The sequence below is a fragment of the Phacochoerus africanus genome, chromosome 8 (genome assembly GCF_016906955.1).
Source record: "Phacochoerus africanus isolate WHEZ1 chromosome 8, ROS_Pafr_v1, whole genome shotgun sequence".
In the NCBI taxonomy this organism is placed as follows: Eukaryota; Metazoa; Chordata; class Mammalia; order Artiodactyla; family Suidae; genus Phacochoerus; species Phacochoerus africanus.
In genome coordinates, this window is record NC_062551.1 from 70,920,629 (window position 1) to 70,947,944 (window position 27,316).

The 27,316-nt window shown below is 50.4% G+C and overlaps 1 protein-coding gene across 2 annotated transcripts; it reads right to left on the reverse strand.

The window, feature by feature from the left end:
* On the reverse strand, window positions 1-22,718 carry EXOSC10 (exosome component 10). Of its 2 annotated transcripts, XM_047791782.1 has the most exons (25): window positions 22,563-22,718; window positions 20,972-21,108; window positions 19,923-20,046; window positions 18,608-18,712; window positions 17,874-18,039; window positions 17,615-17,729; window positions 15,554-15,629; window positions 15,230-15,340; window positions 14,869-15,012; window positions 13,854-14,044; window positions 12,539-12,695; window positions 12,269-12,417; window positions 12,041-12,091; window positions 11,104-11,215; window positions 9,320-9,370; window positions 9,125-9,203; window positions 8,928-9,034; window positions 6,785-6,880; window positions 6,373-6,447; window positions 4,459-4,546; window positions 3,384-3,457; window positions 2,739-2,910; window positions 1,833-1,894; window positions 968-1,044; window positions 1-140 (listed from the first exon to the last, which is right to left on the reverse strand). In XM_047791782.1, exons 1-25 carry the CDS (start codon window positions 22,671-22,673, stop codon window positions 110-112), a joined length of 2,661 nt encoding a protein of 886 aa, XP_047647738.1. In that variant the 5' UTR covers window positions 22,674-22,718; the 3' UTR covers window positions 1-109. The 2 variants fall into 2 exon arrangements, with proteins under 2 accessions (XP_047647738.1, XP_047647737.1); XM_047791781.1 differs by lacking the exon at window positions 1-140 and having other exon boundaries at window positions 616-1,044.
* Between the last annotated feature and the right edge of the window lie 4,598 nt (window positions 22,719-27,316).

Below are 27,316 nucleotides of genomic sequence, written 5' to 3' on the forward strand. Positions count from 1 at the left end.
TTTCTTCCCATAAGGATTACTTTTAATGGTTTAAAAATGAGTCTGTACAAAACCAGCACCACTCTGGTGCTTCCCGTCCACTAGGGGATCCCAAGCGTCTCTTCCAACACTATCTCTTCGGCCAGTTGTGTCTGAAACCTCTGTAGAGACAGCAAGAGGACAGAAGGCTTAGCTCTTCCGGTGTGGCTCCAGGCTGGCCCTCAGCCAGTTTATAAACGTCAACGCAGAGCTGAGGGAAAATGGTCTGCTGGGGGCCGTGGAGAACTGAACTGGGCAGTGATGTGGACAAAACCTGGAGCCCAGGGAGCGAGTTGACCCAGGCAGGTCCCTTCCGCACCACGCCACACTCACAGGGTCTGCCCAAGGATTAGGGTTTCATGTCTTTTTAACTCAAATATTCTTGAATAGGCATTCCCGTCGTGGCTCAGCGGTTAACAAATCTGACTAGCTAGCATGGGACTAGCTAGCTACCATGAGGACGCAGGTTTGATCCTCGCTCAGTGGGTTAAGGATCTGGCATTGCTGTGAGCTGTAGGGTAGGTCAAATACGCGCCTCCAATCCTGAGTTGCTGTGGCTGTGGTGGAGGCCGGCGGCTACAGCTCCAATTAGACCCCTTGCCTGGGAACCTCCATATGCTGCGGATGAGGCCCTAAAAAGCAAAAAAAAATTTCTTGAACAGCAATAACGACCCACATTTGCTTACTGATTTTTTTCCCTCATTCTTCAGAAACAGGCTGATTTAGGCAAGCATCAAACCTATCTGCTCTGAGGTGACGCTGGGAAAGTGTGGGGACAGGAGAGCTGAGGGTGACTGGAACCGGAGACTGCAGGCAGGGACCAGGACGCGGCATCCAGCAATCATCTCTCCTCCCGGCTCGGTTTTCCGGAGGACACAGAGGGAGTGGGTCGGGGAGGCTCCAGAGACTTCGATCGGGGCCTCCCTGGCTGTGTCCGCCTTGTACGTACCTGTCAGACTTTCCAGTCGGAAAGGACATGCTTTTGTTCCCCAGCGACTGCTTAATTTTTTTGGCCGCAATGCATTTCTGGAAAGACAAGAAGCCATTTAAGCTGAGCAACAACCATGACTGCAAGACGCCCAGGAAAACATACCTGAGGTCAGATGGCCCATCAAGGACTCCAGCACCACTGGTGTGACTGGTTTTCTTGCAACTGGGAGTTCCTATAGTGGCTCAGTGGAAACAAATCTGACTGGTATCCATGAGGTTGTGGGTTTGATCCCTGGCCTCGCTCAGTGGGTTAAGGACCTGGCATTGCAGTGAGCTGTGGGATAGGTCACAGATGCAGCTGGGATCTGGCATTGCTGTGCCTGTGGTGTAGGTCTGCAGCTGTAGCTCCAGTTTGACCCCCTAGCCTGGGAACCTCCATGTGCTGTGGGCGCAGCCCTAAAAAGAAAAAAAAAAAAGCAAGGCAAGGCCGTTAGGATGAGCTCCTAAAGGAACGCAAGGGCGCCACACAGGCCTCGCCCTTCACATGTCAAACGTCCAGCCACACCCCGCTGACTGGCAGCAACGCCCACACAGGGCAGATGGAGATTCGTGGCAGCTACACTGGGAGTGTTGTCCGCCTGCAGCTAAAATTCCTATGGCAGCAAAGAGACTAACATCCTCCAAAACCACACACCTGCCCTGAGAGACTCTAAACATTTTGTTTTCTTGCTGGAATAGTTGATGCGTATTGTCTGTATTTTGGGAGAGGGGAGAGGGGAGAGGGAAAAGGAAAAGGACCCCCAGATGGACCTGTCCTCCCTGTGGTGGAAGAGGGCAGAAAACAGGCCCCTTGAGAGGCCAGCCTTCTCGGTCCAGGGCCTTACCTTGCCAGACTGGGGCTGCTTGTTTGGGTCAAACTGGGAAGAAGGTTTGGATTTGCTGTTTCCTGGAAGGGAAGAGAGGAGAGATGCCGGTGGTCGTGAGCATGAGCGGATACACACAATGGACGGAGTCACGGCCCCCGCACACGAGTTCAGGAAGCCGGCGGTCGGTCTCCCGCCCCTTCACAGAGAGCAGCCGTAGCTGCTGTCAGTTCACAAACCACCTTCCCACTGGCTACAGGGTCTGGAGACCAGGCGCCTTTTTCGCAGGTCTGCTCTCAGGAGGTCGGGGCAGGGGCTAAAGCACTGGCCACTTTTCCATCAAGGAATCCACTCTGGTCTCTGTGGCAGATGAAGCCACTGTCAGTAAACTGGGACCAGAGGTGACATTCCCGCAGAGAAGACTCTTGGGCGGCCCTTCCTGCCCTGCCTTCTCTCTCTTCAAAAGGGTGTGCCACCAAGGAGGCTGCTCTGCAGTCAGGAATGCCGCCTGCTGCCCCTTCAAAGTGGAGGGGCCCTCATAGGCTATGGGACCCCAGAGCTTCATCTCAGGGGCATCAGGTTTTTTAACAAACCAAACCTTTACTGTGTGTGTGTGTGTGTCTGTCTGTCTGTCTGTCTCTGAGAAAACGTGTTTCTGGGCACAAACATTGAGGAAGGACAGAGCCACGACCAGAATGGACGCCATCCTGCTGAACCGCCGCTGGGGCGGCTCCCGCATGCCAGCCCAGGGAGGGAGGGTGGTAGCTTTCTGTCCCACCGCTGCTGTGCCCTGTGCTGCCCTGACATTTTGGGTTCCCGCCAGGGCCCGGGCAGGCTTTTGTTGCACTGAAGCCCTTTGCCTCTGTCACCCCACAGCCTCCTTCTCACGTGTCCGGTGGTCCCCAGGGGTACCAGTTCTGGCCTCACCAGCAAAAGCCTTGAAATCCGACTTGCTGTAGTCATAAGGGGTAAACTCTTTTTCTGAGGAGTCTGGGTCTTTTGGCTTCTTGGAAATTTTGAGTCGCTTCTTCTCCTGTTTCTGCTCTGTCGTCCTGGGGTCACTGGTCACTCGCTCTCTCTTCCTGGCAGCAGTCTCCAGCTGCGGGGGGAGCAGACCCCTGAGACAGCTGTGGGGGGTGGGGGCCCCTGCCTGCCGCCCCCACCCACCAACCCCCGCGCCAGGGACGCGCCGCCTCCTGGGCGGGGACAGGAGTCCGAGAGTGGCGACTGCCAGATGGACGAGTGCCCAGCTGGACAAGGACATCGGGTCACTTCAAAAGGCCGGGGCTGGGCATTCTAGAGAGCTGAGGGCGGTGGGGAGTGGAACGGCTCCAGGTGGAGGGGGACACGGCGTGGGCCTGAAGCCTTGTCTCCTGCAAGTGGCGGCTTCACCCCCAACACAGCCGGAGAAACATCTTATGGGGATAACGTCAACACTGCCGAGGGGAATGAGGTGGCACTAATTGTCAAGGCGACATGAACTGGGGGGAAGCCAAAGGCACGCCCTCCTGACCGAGGAAACCCTGACAGCAACCAGGGGCAGCAAGGAAAAGGGGCAAAGCTGGCACGTACGGCAGCCTGCTGGCGCACGGACACAGCCTGGGCTGCTGCGGCTCCGAACTCCTCCCTGGCCTGGTCCCGGGCAGCTGCAAGAGAGAGAGAACCGTGTCGATGGTGGTTGTTGGCAGTGGCTGAGCCTCCGTCCTCCTCCTGCGCTGCCTGCGGTGCTCACCCCAGCTGAGCGCGCCCTCGCTACCTCCTAGCCCCTGGCTGGTCCCGCCCCGTTCCCGCAAACACCCCAAGCACAGCCGCCTGGGGCCTGGACGCTGGGCTCGTCATCATCCGCCCCTCATCCAGCCCCCGGGTAACATCTGAGGGCCCTGCGTAGGGATCTCGGCGTGAGGGGTCAAGGCCAAGAATCTAACCCTCGTCCAGCTCACACTGGCTCTCTCACTGGCTCTCTCTGCAGCCTCAGGGCGGCTCCACCTCCCTCTCTTGGGGCTCAGGACAAAACCAGCATGTACCACACGCACCGCTCCTACCGGCATCAACCGCTGCAACTTCACTGCGGGACCCCCCAGCCCCGCCCACCCTGCTCACGCTGCCCACGCCAGCACCGCCCCTCACCTGCATCCTGGCCCTGCCTCGACCCCCTTGAGGGAGAGGCCGCAGCAGGTGAGCCCCCACGTCAGTGCGCGTCCCTCCTCTGCTCAGAACCCTCCAGGGCTCCCAACCCATCTGGAATCCAAGTCCTGAGCACAGACGCCGGCCTGCTCCCCCACCTTCCCCTCGGCCTCCGGCCATCTGAGCTGTGTGGCACTGGGGCCATGGCCTCACTGGGCCATGGTCCAGACACTGCCCTGTTCACTGCAGGGCCCTGCTCTCTGTCACATGCACTGGATCCCAGACAGAAGCAGCCCTGCACCCCCTCACGCTCCTCTGTAGGCGCTTCCTTCCTTTCTCTGCAGAAGTCCCCGCTGCCACCTGACGGGTCACACACCCCCTGGTTTGCCGTCCACCACCCCCAGCAGGAGGGGGCACGCTGGAGGGCAGGGCTGAGTCCGCTTTGCTCATGGCTGCATCTGGCCCCTTGCTGAACGACTGAGTCAACAGCGCTGAGTTTACGAGAAAGGGAACGCCACACTACCTGTTTGCTCAGCTGCCTTCTTCTTGGCAATTTCTTTAGATTCTTTTTGCACCTGTACTTGGCTTGCCAGCTTCCAACGGTTGCTGATCTATAATAAAAACAAAATAAAAACACTCCAGAACTCAGCCACCTAGGAATGCTTTACTGTTTCTATGAGGTGATGCAGCAGAACCCACTAATCTAACAACTGTACACATTCTAGGTCCCACAAAATGAACGCAAAATAAAACCTCATGCTGGCTGTATTTATAAAATACTCATTAAGAAGGACACAGCACAACTGTGTTCCAGGCACTGGGCTGGATGCTTGTATATCCATCATCACATTCAGCCCTTCTAGAATCCTGGGACAAAGGTATTATCAGGAAACAGGGACGGAGAAGCTAACTAACTTACGCAAGGGACATGGTTAATAAATGGTGGTGATGGGAGGGGGGGAATCCTGCAAATCGGATGTGCTGCTGCTTCCTTTTTTTTGCTTTTAGGGCCGCACCCACGGCATATGGAGGTTCCCAGGCTAGGAGTCAAATTGGAGTTACAGCCACTGGCGTACACCACAGCTCATGGCAACGCCAGATCCAAGCTGAATCTGCGACCTACACCACAGCTCACAGCAACGCCAGATCCCTGACCCACTGAGCAAGGTCAGGGATCGAACCTGCATCTTCATGGATACTAGTCAGATTCATTTCCATTGCGCCAAAACAGGAACTCCTCTGATGTGCTGCTTTAAGACACCTCATTTATCTGTGGCCTCAGAACCCACCCAGGTGATAGGAAGCTAAGCACGGTAAGGGAGGGATGGCTGCCGGGTGTGCCTAATGGGGTGGGAAGCCGGCTCTGAACAGAGAAGGAACATAACGGATCCCAGGAGAACATCTCACGGGGATCAGGGAAAGTGTGTTATCCACAGCGCTGCTAAAAACAGACTGCCCGATATGAGACAGAGAGTTTTAAAGTTTAAGCTGTCACTTTGAAAAGCCTTAAAGTAGTACGCACATGTGAAACTGCATCAAACCTTACATTTAATGTCTGTGTGATTTACAGTATTTAAAACTTCAATTAAAAAACCCCCAAAACCGGAGATCCCATCGTGGTGCAGCGGAAACAAATCCGACCAGGAACCCTCAGGTTGCTGGTTCGATCCCCGGCCTTGCTCAGTGGGCTAAGGATATGGCGTTGCTGGGAGCTGTGGTGTAGGTTGCAGATTCGGCTTGGATCTGGCATTGCTGTGGCTGTGGTGTAGGCTGGTGGCTATAGCTCCAATTGGCCCCTAGCCTGGGAACTTCCATATGCTGTGGGTACAGCCCTAAAAAGACAAAAAATAAAAAAATAAGTAATAAAAATATAAATAAATAAAAATTAACGAAGAAAAAAATATTTGATGTTCTTGCCAAATAAGGCTATACCCATGGTAACAAAGATACGGAAGGATTTGGAAAAGAAGACAACAAAAACCCCAAAACTGAAACCAAAGATCTGTTTTTGTTTTTTGTTTTTGTCTTTTTAGGGCCGCACCTGAGGCATACGGAGGTTCCCAGGCTAGGGGTCAAAACAGAGCTGCAGCCGCCGTCTACACCACAGCCTCAGCAACTCCAGATCCGAGCCGCGCGTTTGTGACCTACACCACAGGGGCGGGGCTGCAGCTACAGCCTGGAGTCAATCCCTGGCCTGGGAACTTCCCGATGCCATGGGTGCAGCTATAAAATGAGGGAAAAAAAAGTTCCCAAATACTGATTAAAATTAATATTGGCTCCTCTCTCTGGAAACAATGCTTGTGCAGGAAGCATTTCCTTTATTCGTTTTCAGGAAGATTCACAGATGGGCTTATTAACACAGAAACCCGACTTAAGACATTAGGCAGTCCCTTTTTCTTAGAAAGTCACTCTCAGAAAGGCTGACAAATCCACTTACTTCAAAGATTTTCGAGGAGGGATCAGACTTGGCTGCCTGAGAGATGTGAGCCCGGTGTTCCAAGGAAGGCAGGAACTGGAGGAGCGGAAACAGTCACGTTAAACGCTGAGCCAGGCAGCCTGGACCCAGAGCTCTGCGGCACGGAGATGGGGGTTTTCTTGCTGGCTCCATCTTAGGAGGCCTCAAGGCCAAGTGGCCACCGGCCCACCGCTGCCAGCCCTCTGGTGAGGTCTTCCTGTTGGCTTCCTCTCAGAAGACCTGCCTCCGGTCTCAACCGGCTGCCAGGGATGACCTCATGGTGTCCAGGCTTCCCGTCTCTGAAAACGTGCACCTTCCTTCCCGGGCCAGAGGCACCACGGCTGCCAGCCCTCTGCAGCTCTGTCAGCCCTCAGCACACACGGCCGTTACTTACCATCCTAAATGGATTCTCAAAGGACTCCATTATGTTCTGGGCTTTTTTCTGTGCCACTGTTAATGGACGCTTTCCATTTTCTTCAGCACTAGGTTCCTGCAGGAACAGCAAACGATCAGTTACGACTGTTACCATTTTATGACGTTAAGCAAGGGAGTTCCTGCTGTAGGTGAAGAATCCAAATGCAATGGCTCAGGTTGCTGCGGAGGCTCGAGTTCAATTCCCAGCCCAGCACAAGTGGTTTAAAGGATCTGGTGTGGCCGCAGCGACAGCGTAGGTCACAGCTGTGGCACGGATTCAATCCCTGGCCTGGGAACTTCCATATGCCAGGGGGCAGCTGTAAGAAAGAAAGAAAGGAAAAAAAGGATGCAAGCGAGAGGAACCAGAGTTAACAGTAATAATAATAACAGCTGACTCTGGCTTTTTATTTTTTTGCCTGTGCCCGTGGCATGCAGAACTTCCCAGGCCAGGGAGCAAACCTGTGCACAGCAGTGACAATGCTTGCTCCTTAATCCGCTGAGCCATCAGGGAACTCCACTGGTGACTTTATATAAAACTTTTAAACATTTAAGTTAAAAAATTGAGGTTAAAAAAAAAATTGAGGTATAGGTGATTGACAACTACACTAATTACAGCTCATTTTTTAAAAGCTTCCCCTATGTAAAAGGTAGTGTAACAGCCTGTGATAGCATGCAGTAGGGTGTTTAATGCGTATTTATTTATTTTTTGGGTCTTTTCTAGGGCCACTCCCGCTGCATATGGAGGTTCCCAGGCTAGGGGTCTAATAGGAGCCGTAGCCACCGGCCTACACCAGAGCCACAGCAACATGGGATCCCAGCCGCGTCTGCGACCTACACCACAGCTCATGGCAAGGCCGGAACGTTAACCCACTGAGCAAGGGCAGGGATCAAATCCGCAACCTCATGGTTCCTAGTCGGATTCGTTAACCACTGTGCCATGATGGGAACTCCATAATGCGTATTTATTTAATCAATGAATTCTCCCTGTGTCCTTACAACCTATGGAGTACAGAGCACTATGGGTAGAGAGGTGGAGCCGGCTTTAGGCCAGGCAAGCTCCCAGCTTTAGCTGCCCAATCACCTTGGTGGCTCAGTGAACTCAACTAAAGCTCCCAGGCCTCTCGTCTCACGAGTTAGTGAAGCAAGGCTGATGAAGGTAATGACACGGAAAAGGAAGTTCACTCCCAGGTGGTGCATTTTGTAGGCAGCACTTCGCCGCCCTGGCCTTGGCCCAGTACGTGAGCGAGCAGGATGCCCCAGCTATGAAAGCTGCCCCTGGGACCTACAGAACCAGCCTGCTTCTTACCATCTGAACACTTGCTAAGCTTGACACTGTCTTTATCCACCTGGAGAGTATCCTTGCTTCTCTCATGTTCCTCCTTTTCAGAAATTATAATTTTCCCTTTCTATCACATCCGTTGGGTGTGATATTCAGTTTTGTCTGTTTCCCCTTTGTCTTTCCTGACCAGCAAATGAACCCAGTCTCCCTTTGCCAGAACCTGCAGCAGAAGCTACTGGCAGAAAGGAGACGTGCGCTGGGTGGGCTAGACCGGGATGCCTTCTGGCGTCCCGACACAGACGCCAGGCTGGGCTGCAACCTGGACGGAGTCACTGCCTACAGGACTCAGCTCCTCTCTGGGACAGGAAGCGAGGCCCTACCCGCATCCTGGTGCCTCCTGCTGCCTGCTTCCTCTAATGAGCAGACTTTTTCATCCAAAGCACACACAGATAACGCAGGGGTTCGTCAGGAAGGTAAACACAGCACTCAGGCTCCTGTCACCAGAGAGCTCGCTCCACCCCTTCCGGGAATCAGGGTGAACTGCCCCTGGGCCAAGGAAATTTGGGGAAAGCTTAGGTGTCACTGCAGCCTGAGACCACCTCCCTGCGGGTCACTGGTGGGACGTCCACCCTCCCCGAGGATTTCCTCAGGCAGAGCTCACACAGACCCTGCCACCTCATGGGCGCCCTCGTCAGGGCAGCCAACACCATCTTGCCAATGGCCTCCAGGCCTCCCACTGCCACGGAGGCTTTTGCTTCTGGTGTTGGGCGCAAAGGTGGCCGCAGCCCAGATAAACCCATTAAATCCCCGCGGGTCTGTCACCTGCTCATCGGGTGTGACTCACGTTAAACAATGTGATGACAGCGGTGGCGATGAGGCATCTGGTGTCCAGCAGGGCCTCCTCTTCCTCTCCGGCGGGGAGAAGGCCCCGGGCCTGCACCGGCGCGGGCCCTGCAGTGCAGAGGTCAGCACGTCAAAGCCCAAGGACTGCACACGGGGCAGCCCCGGCCTCCCAGAATGTTCCAGAGGGCTCTTCCTTACCGCTGGTCGGGGTGAGAGGATAGCCGTCTGATGGGGTGTGGGAACAGTCGTGAGGGCCAAAGAGAACATTCTCCAATCTCTGCAGCAGAAAGAGAGCCGCGTGTCAGGCTCCGGTGTGGGTCGGGGAGGTTAAGGCCGCGCTGGCCTTGACCCACGTCTCCCCCCAAAGCCTCGACGACCGCCGCGGCACTCTACCTCAGGGTTGGGCAGGGGTCCGCTCTTCCTCACTCCCGCTGCAACTTCAGACTAGAGAGCAAAACAAAGAGACTGCGAGGAAAGTTCCCGTACTTGATGACACACGTTTCCCCCGTGGCAGACGAGTCGCTTCACTAGACTGTGTTTCTCAAGAGCCCAGAGACTTTCCTTCCTCCCTTCCTCCCTCCAGCGCCTGGTGCTGTAATCACGCAGGGCTCAATAACCACTTGTCGGATGAAAGAATAAAACCCTTCATCACCATGAGGCACAACACAGAAAGACTGCAAGGAGCCTGACCACGATTCTGCTCCCGTCGCCAGCATCGCTCCTTTTACCTGGAAACACTACGCAGCTAAGAAGGGAATTTTAACATGAAGACAGTAAATGTGTTCTCTCATTTTCACCGCAAAGGAGTTGATTTTAAGTCTTCTAAGATCACCAATCTTTCAAAGAATTACAAACATGATTCACCACCACTGAGGGGAAACATTAACTGCCTCAATAAAACACAAATCAGGAGTTCCCTGGTAGCCTAGAGGTTAAGGATTCAGGGTTGTCCCTGCTGTGGCTCCGGTTCAATCCCTGGCCTGGCAACTTCTGCATGCCTCGGGCGTGGCCAAAAAATAACAAAACATTCAAATCTACCTGAACATACTGTATCATCTACCCAAGAGCAGACGCACACAGACACGAGCTGGTGTGCACGTACCCACGTGTCACACACATGCTCAGGTGCATGGATCTGAACAATGGGCTGAGCACCCCGCTTTCCTCTGCGTTTGGTGAAACTCCAGCACCTCCTTCACAGTTCCTCTCTCTGAACTCCCCCTTTCCATGCACGGGTCCTATGTCCCCGTCACCTCGGTTTTAAATAGGGAGTGGGTGGTCCCTGACTCCATTGTGTCACCTCCAAATCCACTCGCCATTCAGCATGGGCTCAAAAGAAACAACAGCCACTGTCACCACCTGTCATTAAGTCCCATCTCTCTTCTTTTGAAGATGCTTCTTATACCTGTCCCTTCCTTTTTTTCCTTTTTTTTGCTTTTTAGGGCCACACTCACGGCATCTGGAGGTTCCTAGGCTAGGGGTCGAATCAGAGCTGTAGCCGCCGGCTTACACCAGAGCCGCAGCAATGCAGGATCCAAACTGCATCTGCGACCTACACCACAGCTCACGGCAACACCGGATCCTTAAGCCACTGAGTGAGGCCACAGATCGAACCCACATCCTCATGGGTACAGCTGGGTTCGTTTCCGCTGAGCCACAACAGGAACTCTTGTCCTTTCCTTTCCATTTCTGTGACCGACACACTCAGGGGGCACCAACCATCCTTCAAGATGGACCACTGCCCGGCTTCCAAGACATGCTCCCTGCGCGGAGATGCCCACTGCATTTTACTCCCCTGAGCTGAGCGGCCCAGTCTCAGACATTACTTGCCACTGGATTATCAAAGATAAGGTCATGAGAAAAGAAGGATGAGCTTTAGTTTGTGACTATCATAAAGACACACCCACTGGACTTCTCAAACCATAGTATTTCCTTGGGAGTTATTGATGTATTTATTTTGTTTTGGCCATGCCCATGGCACATGGAAGTTCCCAGGCCAGGGATCGAACCTGAGCCATAGCAGTGACCATGCCGAAGTCCCACCAGGGAACTCCACCCCAAGGGTGTTGTAGAGTGGAGACCAGCTCACGCAGGTAGCAGACCATAAGGAGTAAGAGGTCGGCAGACAGAGCTGAGAACCAGCCGCATTGGGAACATCTGGCAGAAGAGCCTCTTACCTTGAGCAGGGGCATCTCTCGAGCCTGCTGGATTAAAAGATGCATTTCATTGATCTGCTGTCGTACAAGAGGTGGCACAGGGTTACAGCACGCTATGATGCCCTGAGGCTCCCTGAGGACAAATGAGAACACACTCATCACTGACAAACCGCAGGCCTCCAAGGCTGCAGAAGAGAACTGGGACCAGGCAAACCCACGGTGCGACAGCTCAGGTGAAGACTCCGGAAACACGGTCAGCTGCCACTGCACACGCTCACTCCTACGGCTGCCCCGCTAACACAGGGGCCACAGCTCTGCTAACTTCATTAGGAAGTGGATTTCTTTCTTTCTTTCTTTCTTTTTTTTTTTTTTTTGTCTTTTCTAGGGCCACACCTGTGGCATATGGAGGTTCCCAGGCTAGGGGTCTAATTGGAGCTGGAGCCGCCGGCCTACACCAGAGCCACAGCAACTCGAGATCCGAGCCACGTCTGCGACCTACACCACAGCTCACAGCAACACCAGATCCTTAACCCACTGAGGGAGGCCAGGGATCAAACCCACAACCTCATGGTTCCTAGGTGGATTTGTTAACCACTGAGCCATGATGGGAACTCCAGGAATTTGATTCTTTACTTATACTTCAGTTAACACCTAAAATTGTGAGCTGCCTTAACTTGGAAGAAGGTACAGATGAGAGTCTGAGGATGCAATGGCTCAGAGACTTACATGAAACTCAGTACAAGGCACAACCACTGACACAGTTCCAGTTCAGAAGCTTTACTTCCTAACTGGCACCCCAAGGGCTGAGGTTCTGTGCTCCTGGGACCTGCTAACTTCCTTAGAGCACTAATCTTCTCTGTAAACAGCCTTGAGATAAGAACAATCAGAGAAGCTTGGTTTTGAAAGACAAAATTCTTCTACTGAGAAAGTCGGAACATGTGAACCAGCTCTCACTTACTTGGGTAGCTCTTCAGCTATCTTGAGCATCATATGGTTTGGCAGGACGTATCTGGAATGAAACACACAATAGGCTCACATTCACTTCAGCCAGCAAGTTCCATCGTACACTGTGACCCCAGGAGACTATAACCAACTTTCATTGCAGAAAGGGAAAAAAGTCCAGTATTTCCTCCTTACCAGACCTGCTCTGACCGGAAGCAAGTGTTAAGACTCTCTAGTCCCTTACCCGTAACTCTCATCTTCCCTCCGGGCTGTTTTGTCCCTCCAGGCAAACAGCAGCTGAAAGGCTGTCAACTGCTGGGTGTTGAGATGCTTCTTTTGCTTCCTATACAGGTCAAGGTAAGACTCATCTGTGAAGATAGGTTTGATGAATTTCTGCAAGACATCAGAGATTATTCCAGGTCAATGGGAGTCAGTGTTGTGCCCTGGGCTATTTTCATGAATCTTAAGAGCAAAGCAAAGAACGAGGACGAGGACGTGAGCAGAAGCCGTGTACCTTGAGGCAGATGTCCCTGCTCCGCTGCCACACCACCTGCAGCTGCGCGGGCTGCTCATTGCCTCGCTCCCACAGCGCCAGCCTCATCTTGTCGTAGATGTAGAGCAGGTAGTGAGTGTCATCTCGGGCGTAGCTGAGCATCTCCTCAGGCAGAGGCCTAGAATTGCAACAGAGCACGTCAGGAGTGGCAATTTACCTTGTCTACTCTGCGGACGCTCAGCCGTTTCTGCTTCCTTCTGGCATCAGATTCTCTCACAGCCAATACTACAGTTCCATCAGCACCTCCAGCATCTTTATATGACAAGCTGTTCTTTTCACAGCTGGGCAGAAAGGGTGACAGGGTAATGATAACGGTTAAAAACAAGGGCCCCGTTGTGCCGAGTCTGAATCTCAGCCCAGTGTTTGGCACATGGCAAGGGTTAAATGACAGGAGAAAAGCCTGGTGCTTCTCCATACAACAGCGGCAGCCTCAGAGAGGAGGCCAGCCATCTGAAAATGACCTAGCTGAGCAAGCATCCCCCAAAGTGTGGCCAGACTCTGCTCCAGTCTTATAGTAAACACTGCTTAGAAAGCGAAGCCAACTCTGTACCTTAGACCCGCTCACCCCATGGGAGGTCATCTCACACACACACATACCAGCATCCCTGCTGGGGAGATCTGAGTTTCAAACAAGAGAGTGGCATGGACACACGCTGACATGGCATGGCTCTTTCAACTACTCTTTCCATGAAGCCCAATGTCATATCTGTTTGCTGGTTTATTTAAGACAGTAGTTCTCTTATTTAAGTAGGAGTTATTTAGGATATAAAGCATTTTTTTTAAACCAGTCTGTTTTTTCTTTTTTTGGCCGCCCTGCAGCATATAGAGCTCCCAGGCCAGGGATCAGATCTAAGCCACAGCTGGGACCTGAGCTGCAGCTGCAGCAACGCTGGGATCCTTAACCCACTGTGCTGGGCCAGGGATAGAACCTGAGTCTCTGGGTTCCCAAGCAGCTGCTGATCCTATTGCGCCACAGCAGGAACTCCTAACCAATCTGTTTTTTACCTCTTAAGTTCCTCACCTTACAGAACTCAACTTAAATGTATGGATATTTCACTCTAGGTAAGATAATCAGCCTAATGTAAATGTCCCGTGATTCTCAAACTTCCAGTTGTGCCTGTGCCACTCAAAGCAACTGGAGAAAAGCCCAACAACATTCAACGCAAGATTCAAACAGTATTATAGGTGGAAGGCAGGTCCCTGGGGTGGGAGGTGAACAAACACCCAGGCCGTCCTCCCCTCTCCATCCCTCCTTCTCCGGGAAGAACGAACTGACCGTATTCTCCAGTCAGCCAGCTGATACTGCTTGTTGGATTCCACACTGCAGTAAAGCTTCAGCAGGTGGTCGAGGGAGTGCCGCCCCAAGTTGAGAAGGCGTGCTGCCTGGTGGGTGTCAAACATGTTCACCACGTACAACCCGAAGTCCTTCTGCAGCCATTCGATGTCGGAATCAGCCCCGTGGAAGACCTGAAAGCAAAACCACCAGTCATGCGGTTCCCACGGGAATCAGAAGCCACTATAAAGATTAAGATGGGTTCAGGTTTTTTTTTTTTCTTTTTCTTTCTAGGGCCGCTCCCGCAGCACATGGAAGTTCCCAGGCTAGAGGTCGAATCGGAGCTGTAGCTGCCGGCCTACGCCACAGCCACAGCAACGTGGGATCTGGGATCTGAGCCGCGTCTGCGACCTACACCACAGCTCATGGCAATGCTGGATCCTTAACCCCCTGAGGGAAGCCAGGGATCAAACCTACATCCTCATGAATACTAGTCACGTTCATTATCACTGAGCCACAATGGGAACTCCCTCTAATTGCATACTCTTAACAGCTCCCAGCCAGTGATTCTAAGAAAGCTGCTTTACTAGCTCCAAGGGTAATCATAAGTCCAAACAACCTTGACAGCCTGGGCTCTCTGCAGCAGTCATTCAAGCGATTTAACGTTGTTTTCTGGGTGGTAACGATCTTAGTCTTAGCTGTTCTCATAGAGATTCAGAAACATAAGCAGTTTAACACATGGTGCCCTAGTCTGAGAAATCACAATGATTTCTTTCTTTTTTTTTTTTTTTTGGTCTTTTTAGGGCTGTATCGTCGGCATATGGAAGTCCCCAGGATAGGGGTTAAATCGGAGCTGCTGCTGGCCTACTAGTCAAGTTTGTTACCCCTGAGCCACAGCGGGAACTTCCACAAAGATTTCTTCAACTTTCCTGGGTCTGTGTTGAAATAATGAAAACAGTAAACTGAAAAGCACTCGGATCTTGCACGCACCGGCAAGAGCGGGAAAAGGCTGGCTGACCTTGACAATAGCTGGGTCTGTGAGGCTCTCGTTGAGAATGTACATGTCACTGCGAAGCTCCAGGGTGTCGATGATGAAGTCTTCTGTGCGGGTGGAAATCTGCATCAGGCAGGTGAGCCCCAGGAAGCTCCTATAAGAGTGGTGCTGAGACACAGGCAGAGGGAGAGCAGGAAAAATGGATTTTACCAGGCTCATCGCTACTGATTTTGAAAAGTTAGTTTTAAAGCAAAGTAAGGTGATTAATTTTTACCAAAAGGAAAAAAAAAAAGATTTAAACTAGTATTACTTTTATACTTCTTGAGTAGGTGAACTCACAGAAAATGTAAACATTATTTTCACTCAAGGTGGTTTGTTATGTTACCTCCAAGTCTACGGCAAATTCCTGGCACTTCAGGAGCTTTTCGTTGAGTTCCACTAGCTCATCCAGCGAGGACACAAAATGGCAGGGGGTCTCTTCTACAGGTCTGTATAACTGTGTCACCAAAGTCCGGGCAGAAAGAGGAGACCATTAAGAGCCCTCTTTCACTAAAGTACAAAGTGAATCATGAGTTCAAGAAATGATCCAAAGGCATAACCTTCTACTTTAAAAGTATCAAAGGAAAGGCAGAATTACACCCACTAATGTATGTATTTGGTGCTTCTGGGCTACTTGGCTACCACCCATCAGCTGAGGCTGGGCACTAACCTGAGGTTCTGGCTTCTGAAGGACTGACTCTGGTGGAGTGAAGTGATCCAGTTCGTACTGATAAGGATGTGCAAACCTGAATCAATAAAACAACCAGAAAAATCCTGTTGATTAATTCCATGATTCGAGAAAGGACCACCACTTCATCTTTTATTATGGAGCACATGGAGGTAACCTAGGCTAGGGGTCGAATTGGAGCTGTAGCCACTGGCCTAGGGCCACAGCTACAGCAACGCCAGATCCTAGCCACGTCTGCGACCTGCACCACAGCTCACAGCAATGCCGGATCCTTAACCCGCTGAGTAAGGCCAGGGATTGAACCTGCCTCTTCATGGATACTAGTCAGATTTGTTTCCGCTGAGCCACAATGGGGACGGGAACTCCAAGAACAGCTGATTTAATCCAATTTGTAAAAACAAACAAGACCATTGTGGAAATACTTTCTCTTTAAAAAGCATCATTGTTCCAATGACAATTCAAGTGCACCAAAAAAAAAAAAAAAAAATTAGGGGAGTTCCCATCATGGCTCAGTGGTTAACGAACCCGACTAGGAACCATGAGGTTAAGGGTTTGATCTTTGGCCTGGCTCAGCAGGTTAAGGATCCGGCATTGCTGTGAGCTGTGGCGTGGGTCGCAGACGCAGCTCGAATCCTATGTTGCTGTGGCTCTGGCATAGGCTGGTGGCTACAGCTCCGACTTGATCCCTAGGCTGGGAACCTCCATATGCCGTGATGTGGCCATAGAAAAGACAAAAAAAAAAAAGACAAAAAAAAAATTAGGTGGTGCTTGTTCATCCTCAAGTATAATTCGAAATCTATTCATTTATAAAGATTTGAGCATTGACTTCCAAAATGCTACATGGCTGCCACTGTGAATGATATGGAAAGGTGAAACATACGATTCCCTGTGGTGTGGGACAACGCATCTGTGAGGCAAGAGGATGGAGCAGATACCTCACATACTAAATGCCGCAGTTTTTTCTGTCCTTCTGTCAGATACTTGCATAAAAATCCTACTCTCTGAGTTCCTCAAGGGCAGGCCGCCTTTCTTTCTTTTGACCTCACCCAAGGCACACAGAAGTTCTGGGCCAGGGATTGAACCTGCGCCAGAGCAGCGACCTGAGCCACAGTAGTGACAATGCCAGATGCTTAACCTGCACCACTGGAGAACTCCAAGGCCACCTTTCATCACCTTTCTTTTTTTGTCTTTTTTTTTCCTTTTCTAGGGACACTCCTGTGACATATGGAGGTTCCCAGGCCAGGGGTCTAATTGGAGCTGCAGATGCCGGCCTACGCCACAGGCACAGCCACACGGGATCCAAGCCATGTCTGCAACCTGCACCACAGCTCACAGCAACTCTGGATCCTTAACCCACTGAGTAAGGCCAGGGATCGAATCCGCAACCTTATGGTTCCTAGTCGGATTTGTTAACCACGGCGCACCGACAGGAACCCCCTCACCACCTTTGTGTCTCTAGCACTCAGCTGGTGGCCTCACAGAGCAGGGGCGGGGCTGAAGGCATGAACGCTCAGACAGGCTGCGTGTGAGAAGACCAGCGCTGACAGCTTTCCGTCATTGTTTTCTGTACACTGAAGGCAAGTTCTTTTTGTCTGTTGGACAAAAAGGTTTTCCACGATGCTTATACTGCCAGTGAGAAATGGCTTTTCCACTAATACACTGAGCACATTAGTGAGCCTGCCTTTACTGGGTGAGCCCCCTCCGCCCAAAGAGACGGCAGAGCGGTGCAAAGGGAAGGACACTTTGAAGAAAACTTGGGTTTAAAGTTCTAGTTCTGTGGGAAGTTGGCATCTCTGATTTTGCTTTTTCGTCTGTACGATAAGGACGAGAGCAGATGGCGCCTCTCAGGACTGTGTGAGAAGGACTCGTGAGTAGGACTCGAGCCGATGCCTGTGCGAGGCCCTCAGAGAACACAAGCAGGGGGTTTAACGGATAAGACCCGGTTCAGGACAAAATGAAGAGTCACCCAGCCCTCGGCATCGGCTGTCATTTACACACTTTATAGAAGTGACAGAGTGAAAACTTGGCCAGGCGAACACTTACATGTCCTGCTCCACCTGCCGGGTCCTCTGCTGATGGATGAAATCCGCCAGGGCAGGGGGCACATCCAAGTCCTCGGGCCGGTCCTGTGGGCGCTCCCGCCTGTCCTTAGAGAGAGCTGGATCCAAGCAGAGAAAAAGCATGCTCATTTCTTGCCTAGTCATGGCGAGTTAACTCACTGACCCGGAAGGAAGAAAGGAAGGCGGGAGGGAGACCCTTCCCCCTTCATTTCTCTTTGTGGGGCAGAGCTGGCACCACTCACCCTGAGGGAGGGGTTTCTGAGCATTGGGCTTGATGAAGATTTTAGGAAGAAATGGCGTGTTGGAATTGTCGATCTTCTCTCGGAACTTAAGCTGAGGTCGGATGATGTTTTTTGCATGAAGCAGCCGGAAAGTTTCAGATTTTGTTTTTTTGCTATATTCTCCTGCCTGTGATTAACAAATATAAATACTTTATAGCACAGCAACTTGATGAATTAGGAAAGTTAGTAAATTCCAATTTATACCTTCCAAGGACCACTTTTTTTTGGTCTTTTTGTCTTTTAGGGCTGCACTGGTGGCATATGGAGGTTCCTAGACTAGGAGCTGAATCGGAGCTATAGCCACCGGCCTATGCCAGAGCCACAGCAACGTGGGATCTGAGCTCTGTCTGCGACCTACACCACAGCTCATGGCAACACCAGATCCTTAACCCGCTGAGTGAGGCCAGGGATCAGACCCGCGTCCTCATGGATGCTGGTTGGGTTTGTTAACCTCTGAGCCATGATGGGAACTCCCCGAGGACCACTTGTTTAAGAATGTATGTGTGTGCGTGGGAGACTGGGGGTGCAAAGTAGACCAACAGGTATAACTAGGTTGTGTCTGTTTATGAGAACAAGTTAGGTAGTGGCCATTCTGTGTCTAAGAAGTCAGAACACAGAAGCAGATCAGAATGGGCAAAGGCCCTGCTACTAAGCTGACAACAGAAGCTCGAGTTAATCTGAAAAGTGGCCCTTACCTTACGGTTCCAGCTGGACACGATGGTTTTGGGGACCTGCAATCCTGCAGGGAGGACGGGCTGTTGATTCTTATTCACACCTGATGCTTCATCCAATAAAATGCCCTAAAAGCAGAAGAGGCATTAGTTGAGTATCTCCCTTTTGGGGTTAATAGAGCAAATTACCTCCAGTTTTTACAAGAAACATATTCAGAGAAGGATGTGATGGTACACACGTCTAAGAGCGGATCACCGCAGGAGAGGTGATCAGAGGTCATCCCAAGTACTTCAAGCATGATTTGCTCAAAGACAGGGCAGTCATCAGCCACTCCAAACCCTTGATCACTGCTCTTTACAGTTCCGCACTGGGCAGAAAACTCAAAAATGATTTAACAGTATGATGTGGGCCACCAGAATAATCCAAAAGACCTTGGACTGCATCTACTAAACAGAGCGGGTTGGTATGTAGAGTGTCCTGATCTACTCTGCGCTGTAGAAGCAGAGGAGACTCCGTTTGGGCACGATGAACAGAGGTGCATTCAGGTGACAAATGCAGCTGGCAGGACTTGAAATCATAAAATATGAGAGCCTCTGAAATCACATGGAAGAGGTGACTCCCGTGGACAGGACAGCACCATTTAAATAGCTACAGGACTGCCACCTGCGGAGGCTCAGGTTTGTTTTATATTTCCGAGTAATGTTCTGCTATAGAATCAGGCCAAGAAGACAGTCAGCAAGATCGAATGATCCACATCTCCCTCTGGTGAGCAAGTCTGCGTGGTTGGCAGACTGGGGATAACCGTAAAAACGGATTAAAGTTTGGTTGGGCTCTGTAACCAGAGGCCTCTTCTCTTGTAGTAAAATGGGATTTGCAAATCTGGAAGGTAGATTTCTAATGAGGCTTCTTGGAGTTCCCATTGTGGCTCAGAGGATTAAGAACCCAACATAATGTCCATGAAGATGTGGGTTTGATCCCTGACCCCGCTCAGTGGTTTAAGGATCTGGTGTGGCTGTGGCATAGTCTGGCTGTGACACAGCTGTGGCATAGAATGGCAGATCCCATTCAACCCCTAGGCTGAGAATGTCCATATATACGCCACAGGTGTGGTCTTAGAAAGGAAAAGAAAAGCTTTCCTTAGGCAGTGATATTCTGAAGTGACACGTTTAAAGACAATTGTGAAGGCAGCTGCAGCAAAGGAAGAGAATGTCATTATGGGCAAGAAATGCTAACCTTCCTTTCTTTTCATTTCCTAAGGTGCTCAGGGTTCTTTTCATGTTTAAGGATACAAAAGCTCTTCATTTGTCAATTATCCTAGGAGGAAGGGGAAATACTCACCACTCTTTCCAGAATAACGTCATTGGTGTCAACTAGCAAGTCAAACTTGTCCTCCAGCTCAGTCACTTTACTCCGGTCCTTAATGTTGCTTCGACACCCGTGGTACTGCATCACCCTGCTCATGCTGGGAAAGGCCGGAAAACCACAGTCAGCTTATATACTGTTATTCATTTGTTTACAATCTGGGAGAAAGCTCCCAAGGCCTGGCTTGGACTATCTACAATACTTTATTTTTCTTTTTTGCATTTTCAGGGCTGAATGGGCAGCATATAGAGGTTCCCAGGCTAGGGGTCGAATCGGAGCTGTAGCCACTGGCCTACACCACAGCCACAGCAACTCGGGATCCGAGCCGAGTCTGCGACCTACACCATAGCTCTCAGCAATGCCGGATCCTTAACCCACTGAACGAGGCCAGGGATCGAACCTGCCGAATCCTCATGAATACTAGTTGGGTTTGTTAACTGCTAAGCCTCGATGGGACCTCCCCTACTTTTTTTTAGTCAAACTAATAAAACCTGCACCCTTACAACAAAAAACATTGCTGATAGTAGCGCAGCCTTGGGTAATTCACTAAATCTCACTGAGATTCATTTTCTTCATCTGTTATCTGAAGGGGTGAAAGAAATTACCCTAACGCTTACCTTAAAATACTATGCAAATAATGTACTCTGCATTCATTGTTTTAACAAAAATCAAACACAGATCCTCTAATTCTGTCAAACTACAGTTAAACAAAATCAGTGTTTGTGTACTGCCTGCATTAATACAAAGGTCATACTTGTGACTCTGCAAAAACAGGTGTGCAAAAGAATCTTGGGCCTAGGTTTTCAAACCCAATATTAATTCAAGAAGATTCATTACATTTTTAAGTTAAAACTCAAAATTTACCAAGTAACATCTCCTTAATCAAAATCCACTATCTTGTTTTTACATTTTATAGCTCTAAAGCACAGGAAGTTATGGTTAAGAAAAAATAAATCTCAGGAAAAATCATCGGACTTCTTTATCTTCATTTCTTTCAACGTGAGCAAACAATACGGAGTACTTACCACTGAAGCAACCTGTCTCCTTGTGTTTCACAAAATGCTTGGAAGCCAGGAAAACTTCGGTAAAAATCATACTCGTCGCCAAACTGTGGAAGGCCCCCAGAGGCCTTGGTGACTGCCACCACTGACCCAAGAGCGAACTATCAAAAACCAGAAAAAGCAAACACGTTTTAGATATGGATCACCATTCATTTAGCAACTCATCTTTTTTCAAGATCTACTGTATATACTGAATTGTGCTAGAAGATGAAGTATCCAATTGTCACGCACCCAACAAATATTCTTTTAGTGCTGATTTTACCCCAAGCCTTTACTATACAATAGTGAACATGAAAACAAGCTTTGGAGCTTACCTTCTTGGGAAAGAAAGAACAAATACGTATACAATATGACTAATATTCAAAATGGCCTGAGTTTGAATCTTGGCTCTACTACCTATTGATTGTCTCCTGGGGCAAGTTATTTCATTTATTTGGACCTTGGTACCAACCTCTGCAAATAGGCATAATAAAAGATGGAGTCTGCCCACCCCAGAGAGTTGTTGTGAGGATTAAATGAGATAATAAGATCACTCAGGACAGCGATCTTATTAGCTCATTTAATAAGTACTATTATTATTATTACTCAAATTCAAATCCATGAGCTTTCTGCAGGAATTAATTTTTGTGTTTCCATTTGGGCAAACATCTAAAAACAATGTAAGAATATTTTAGATCTTTTGGATGACCAATTTATAATGCCTACACTACTGTCCACAGCTGGGCTTGTGTTCATGGTTCAGTCAGGGCAAAGCAGGTCTCTATTTTAATTGTTGTGTGGGAATGAGAAAAAAACCTGAAGGGACTGTCATAGGTAAATGATGGTTTGTCATACGAAGGCCGACGACATCACTATGAGTTGTGTAATAAATATTTTCCAAGGGGGAAAAAAGAAAGAGAAAGGTGGGAACTTGAACCACGGTCGGGTACGTGGCAGCAAACGAGCCGCACAATCAGGACCATGGTTAGTAGCCCAGAAACTAGTCTAAATAAACTTTCTGTGTTCCTTCATGGAAGCATTGATAAATGTTCTATGGCACCTACAGGAGGGACCCTCGGTGGCAGCTGTAACAGATGATGTTACATCTAGGGTTTGGGAATATGTAGGACTGGACCTCAGGGGAGGCAAGAAGGGCGGTCCCCGCCGCGGGAAGGGAGGACGCGGGCAAGCGTGGGAAGCTTAAAGCGGCCGAATCTCTTCGGAGGCGTGGCTGGGTGGCTCAGGCCTGGGCGGGGTTGAGGTCGCGAGGACTAGGGGCATCGGGATGACAAGGAAGCCCTTCCCACCACGCGGAGACGTGGGCCAGCATAGGACCAAACGGCAAAGCAAGGACCCTGGGAAGTGGGGCGTCCCTCAGTGTTCGCATGCGAGATCCCATCCCCAGAGGGTGAGGTGACAGACTACTGTGCCCGGAGTGGGCAGTGGCCCCTTGACCGCCCCCAGCCCGGGGCTCCGCTGCGGCGTGGGTACCGCCGGCCGGCCGCCGAGAGGGCCCAGGCCTGCCTCCAGTCAGTCGCTAGCGGCTCCCGCAGCACCCGAGGCCTCACGAACTCACCTTCACGAAGCTATCTGCGTCCGAGAAGCCCGGTAGTACCATCTCCCCGTCAGACTTGGATGCACTCTTCGCCGACGGGGCCTTGGGCTCTCGGGGACTGGGAGGCGCCATTTTTCCGGCTCGTACGGCTTTTCTCGCGATACTGCCTCGGCCAACGCGACGTGCACTAACTGCGCATGTGCAAAGGCCGCCGTCCCTAGTGGGGAGCGGGGGACTGTGAGTTGGTGTGGAGGGGCGCTGTGTCGGTTCTGAGCAGCTCACCCACGGAGTTTTTCTTTAACCTCGTATTATTTCATGCCAACAACCCAGTGATTTTCGGTGGGACCTGGGGGATCCAGTTATTCTTATTTAAGGCCAGCTCCTCCCAGAGTTCCCTTGTGGTGCAGCGGGTTAAGGATCCTGCGTTGTTGTGGGTTTGATCCCAGCCTGGGAGCTAATTTTTACATGCCGGCCGGCGAGGCAAAACAAACAAACAAACAAACAAACAAACAAACAAAATAAAGGCAGCTCCCCGCCCCACGAAGGTTCTGGTTCTGTGTTCCCTAAATCCACTTGATCTTGCTCCTTTCATCCCCTCTCTGTGTCATCTTTTTCCTCGCCGCTGGTTCATTCCTCGCAGCCTACCAGTTTACCGGCATCTCTCCCAAAGAAAAAGACAAAACAGGAAACTCAACCCCACACTCCTCCCAGGCACCATCACATTTTTTCTTGCCCTTTACAGGTAAACTACCGGAAAATACCCGCTCTGTGCTCCCACTGTGTTTACCTCCAATGCTCTCCAGCTCCTCTAGCCAGATATTCCTCCGGATCTATACCGCTGGAACCTCTCTTGAGGGATTGAGCTCTTGTTAGGACGGAGACGGGATTGAGGCAGCTCAGTGGGTGGGTTTCAGGAGTGAGTTCCAAGCTGGGTAGGGTGTATCCTCTCTCCTAAGATCAGGGGTGACACATGCTTAATACAATCCGTTTGGCTTAGTAAGTGTTCAATAAATGTTAGCTTAAATCCTATTAACAGAAGACTTGTTTTTCACTCTTCCCAGCAATCAGGTACAAAGGTGTCCTGGCAGAACAAAGGCCTAGCCTAATTCATTTTAACAGCTAATATTTGGAGCACTTATTTCATATGGTTCAGCCTAATACCACATGTCAGGCTGTACTGATTGGTTTACATGGATAATCTCATCATCAAAACAATCTTAGGGAGTAGACCATACTTTCAGAGGAGGAAATAAGCACAGAGATTAAGTAACTTGTCCAAAGTCACACAGGTGCTATGAGATGGAGTTGAGATTTTTTTTTTTTTTTTTTTTTGCTTTTTAGGGCTATGGAGGTTCCCAGGCTAGGGATCGAATTGGAGCTGCAGCTGCTGGCCTACACCACAGCCACAGCAAGGCCAGATCCGAGCTGCATCTGGACCCATACCACAGCTCATGGTAATGCTGGATCCCCGACTCACTGAGTGAGGCCAGGAATCAAACCCACATCCTCTTGGATACTAGTCGGGCTCATTACTGCTGAGCCACGACAAGAATTCCAGAATTTTTTTTTTCTTTTCCCACACTTGTGACTTGTGGAAGTTTCCAGGCCAGGAATTGAACCTGCTCCACAGTAGTAGCAACACAAAATCCTTAATCTGCTGAGCCACCAGGAAACTCCTGAAATTAGGTATTTTTATTTATTTATTTATTTTTGGCCTCATCTGCAGCATGCAGAAGTTCCTGGGCCCAGGATTGAACTTTCACCACAGCAGTAATAACACTGGATGTTAACCTGCTGAGCCAACAGGGAACTCCCCAGCTTTAACATTTTTTTTTTCGTCTTTTGTCTTTTGAGGGCCGTTCCCAGGCTAGGGGGTCTAATCAAAGCTGTTGCCGCCGCCGACCTACACCACAGCTACAGCCATGGTAACAACAGACTCAAGCCGTGTCTGCGACCTACACCACAGCCACGGCAACGCCAGATCCTTAACCCCACTGAGCGAGGCCAGGGATCAAATCCACAACCTCGTGGTTCCTAGTCAGATTTGTTTCTGCTGCGCCATGATGGGAACTCCATTTTTGACATTTTTTTAATTAAGTTTTTTTTTTTTTTTTGCTTTGTAGGGCTGCACCCTCAGCATTTGGAAGTTCCCAGGCTAGGGATCGAATTGGAGCTGCAGCTGCTGGCTTATGCCATAGCCACAGCATACCAGAGCCGGATCCGAGCTGCATCTGCAAAGTGCACCACAGCTCACAGCAATGCCAGTCCCTGACTCACTGAGCCAGGCCAGGGATCAAACCTGCATCCTGATGGATACTAATTGTGTTCTTACCACTGAGCCACAACCATAACTCCATCCAACAAATGTTTATGGACTACCACCATGGATCAGGTCTTCTGGCAGATTTGGAGGATACAAAATCCATAAGATATAGTTCCTGGGAATTCCAGCTGTGGCGCAGCAGGATTAGCGGCATCTCTGGAGCGCTGGGGATGCAGGCTAGCCAATGGGCTAAGGATCCAGTGTTGCTGCAGCTGCTGTGTAGGTCAAAACTGTGGCTTGGATCTGATCCCTGGCCTAGGAACTCCAGATGCAGCAGGGCGGGGGTGCAGAAAAGAAAAAAGAAAAAGAAAAAAAAAAAACCAGTACATTTCCTGGCCTTGTAATTCTCAGGCTCCCCCATGAAAATTTCTTTGAACAGCTTTTACGTATTTATTTGATTTTTTTTGGTTGCACTCATGACATGTATAAGTGGAAGTTCCTGGACCAGGGATCAAAGCCAAGCCACTGCAGTGACAATGCCATATCCTTAACTGCTAGGCCACAAGGGAACTCCAAACACCTTTTATTTATAATGATTCCCTATTTCTCACTGTGGCACATAGGAATTTAGGGGAAAAAAAAATTCAACTAAAGACAATATTCTCTGTAGGAACTCTCCAGGGTCGCTCTCTTTAGAGGACTCGGTATATAGTACTTGCCAGCTGTATGGAAATTCTCTCCCATTATTTTATTTTTATTTTTTTTGTCTTTTTGCCATTTCTTGGGCCGCTCCCTCGGCACATGGGATGTTCCCAGGCTAGGGGTCCAATCGGAGCTGTAGCCACCGGCCTATGCCAGAGCCACAGCAACTCTAGATCCGAGCCGCGTCTGCGACCTACACCACAGCTCACGACAACGCCGGATCGTCAACCCACTGAGCAAGGGCAGGGATTGAACCCGCAACCTCATGGTTCCTAGTCGGATTCGTTAACCACTGCGCCACGACGGGAACTCCCTCTCCCATTATTGCAACAGCCTTTTTACTTTGCAGTTTTTAATTTTCGTTCTACCCGTGACACCACTTTTCTCTTCAAAACTCTACTCAGATTCTACTTCTCTGTTTTAAACCTTCACATGGTCCCCTGTTGTCACAGCATTAGATTCAAACGCTTTGCCAGAACTATGAGGCAGGCCAGTTTGGCCTGGCTCTACTTTCCAGCCTCTTTTTAGTCCGAATTATTCTTTCTTTTATTATTCCTTTTTTTTTTTTTTTTTTTTTTTTTAATGGCTTCACCTTCAGCAGATGTAAGTTCCTGGGCTAGGGGCTGAATTGGAGCTGTAGCTGCAGTCTGTGCCATAGCCATGGGAGCATGGATCTGAACCTGAACTGCATCTTTGAACTATACTGCAGCTCACGGCGATGCCGGATCCTTAACCCATGAGTGAGGCTAGGGGTGGAACCTGCGTCCTCACAGAAACATTGGGCCCTTAACCTACTGAACTACAATGGGAGCTCCTCCTATACCTTTTATTCTCCACTGACTACTGAGCCAGACATGCTAAACTATGAGGTCCAAATGTGTGAAAGTGCTGTTGTTTTCTTTTTAGGCTGCCCTGTGGCATATGGAGTTCCTGGGCCAGGGATTACACGAGCAGATCCAAGCCAAAGCTTCGACCTCAGCTGGGGCAACACCGGATCTTTTTTTTTTCTTTTTAGGGCCACGGGTGCGGCACATGGAAGTTCCCAGACCAACACCGAAGCTCATGGCAATGCTGGATCCTTAACCCACTGCATGAGGCCAGGGATTGAACTGGCATCCTCATGGATGCTAGTTGTATTCGTTTCCACGGTGCTGCTGCGGGAACCCCCCAACACTGGATCTTTAACCCACTGTGCCAGGCCGGGGATCAAACATGCATCCCAGCACTTCCAAGATGCCACCAATCCCACCGCGCCACAGCAGTTGCTCTGAAAGTGCAATTTTATGTATAAAACAGCTGAATACTGCCGTCTAACATGGCTCAGGTTACTATCTGCCATTCCTGCGAGGCCGTGTACTTTCACCCCTCTTCTTTACTGAGAGCGCCCTCACTTGCTTCAGCTCATGAACTCCCATTACCCTTTATTTGTGGCTGTGTCCATGGCATGTGCACGTTCCAGGGCCAGGGATGGAACCCGTGCCACAGCTGTGACAATGCTGGATCCTTAACCCACTGTGCCACCAAGGGGACTCCTCCCGCTCCTCCTTTAACCCCTTGGCAAGTGCCCCCCTTTCTTTGGCTTTCTCGGCCTGCCCAGAGCCATCAGTGCCCCCACGGGAGGCCAGCGCCTGCACGTGGCTCTTAACCTGGTGATGAGTCAGCCTGCTCCTACGAGATGCTGCCTCTGCCCGTGTGGCCTGTGACCACCTGAGGGTGGGGCCCTCGTCATGCAGATCTTGGCCTGCGAGGCCCCCGGTGCTCAGTGCTCGTGACTGTGGAGGGAGTGTGAAAGAAAAGCCACTCACATACA

Bases quoted from the DNA above. Each gene is read 5' to 3' on its own strand.
- EXOSC10 (XM_047791781.1), bottom strand. From the start codon at position 22,673: ATGGCGCCTCCCAGTCCCCGAGAGCCCAAGGCCCCGTCGGCGAAGAGT. The intron at 9,035-9,124 runs GTAAGGAAGAGC...TCTGCACTGCAG, and splicing joins TCCTCTCACCCCGACCAGCG to GGCCCGCGCCGGTGCAGGCC. The intron at 1,895-2,738 runs GTGAGGCCAGAA...CTTCCCTTCCAG, and splicing joins GGATTTCAAGGCTTTTGCTG to GAAACAGCAAATCCAAACCT.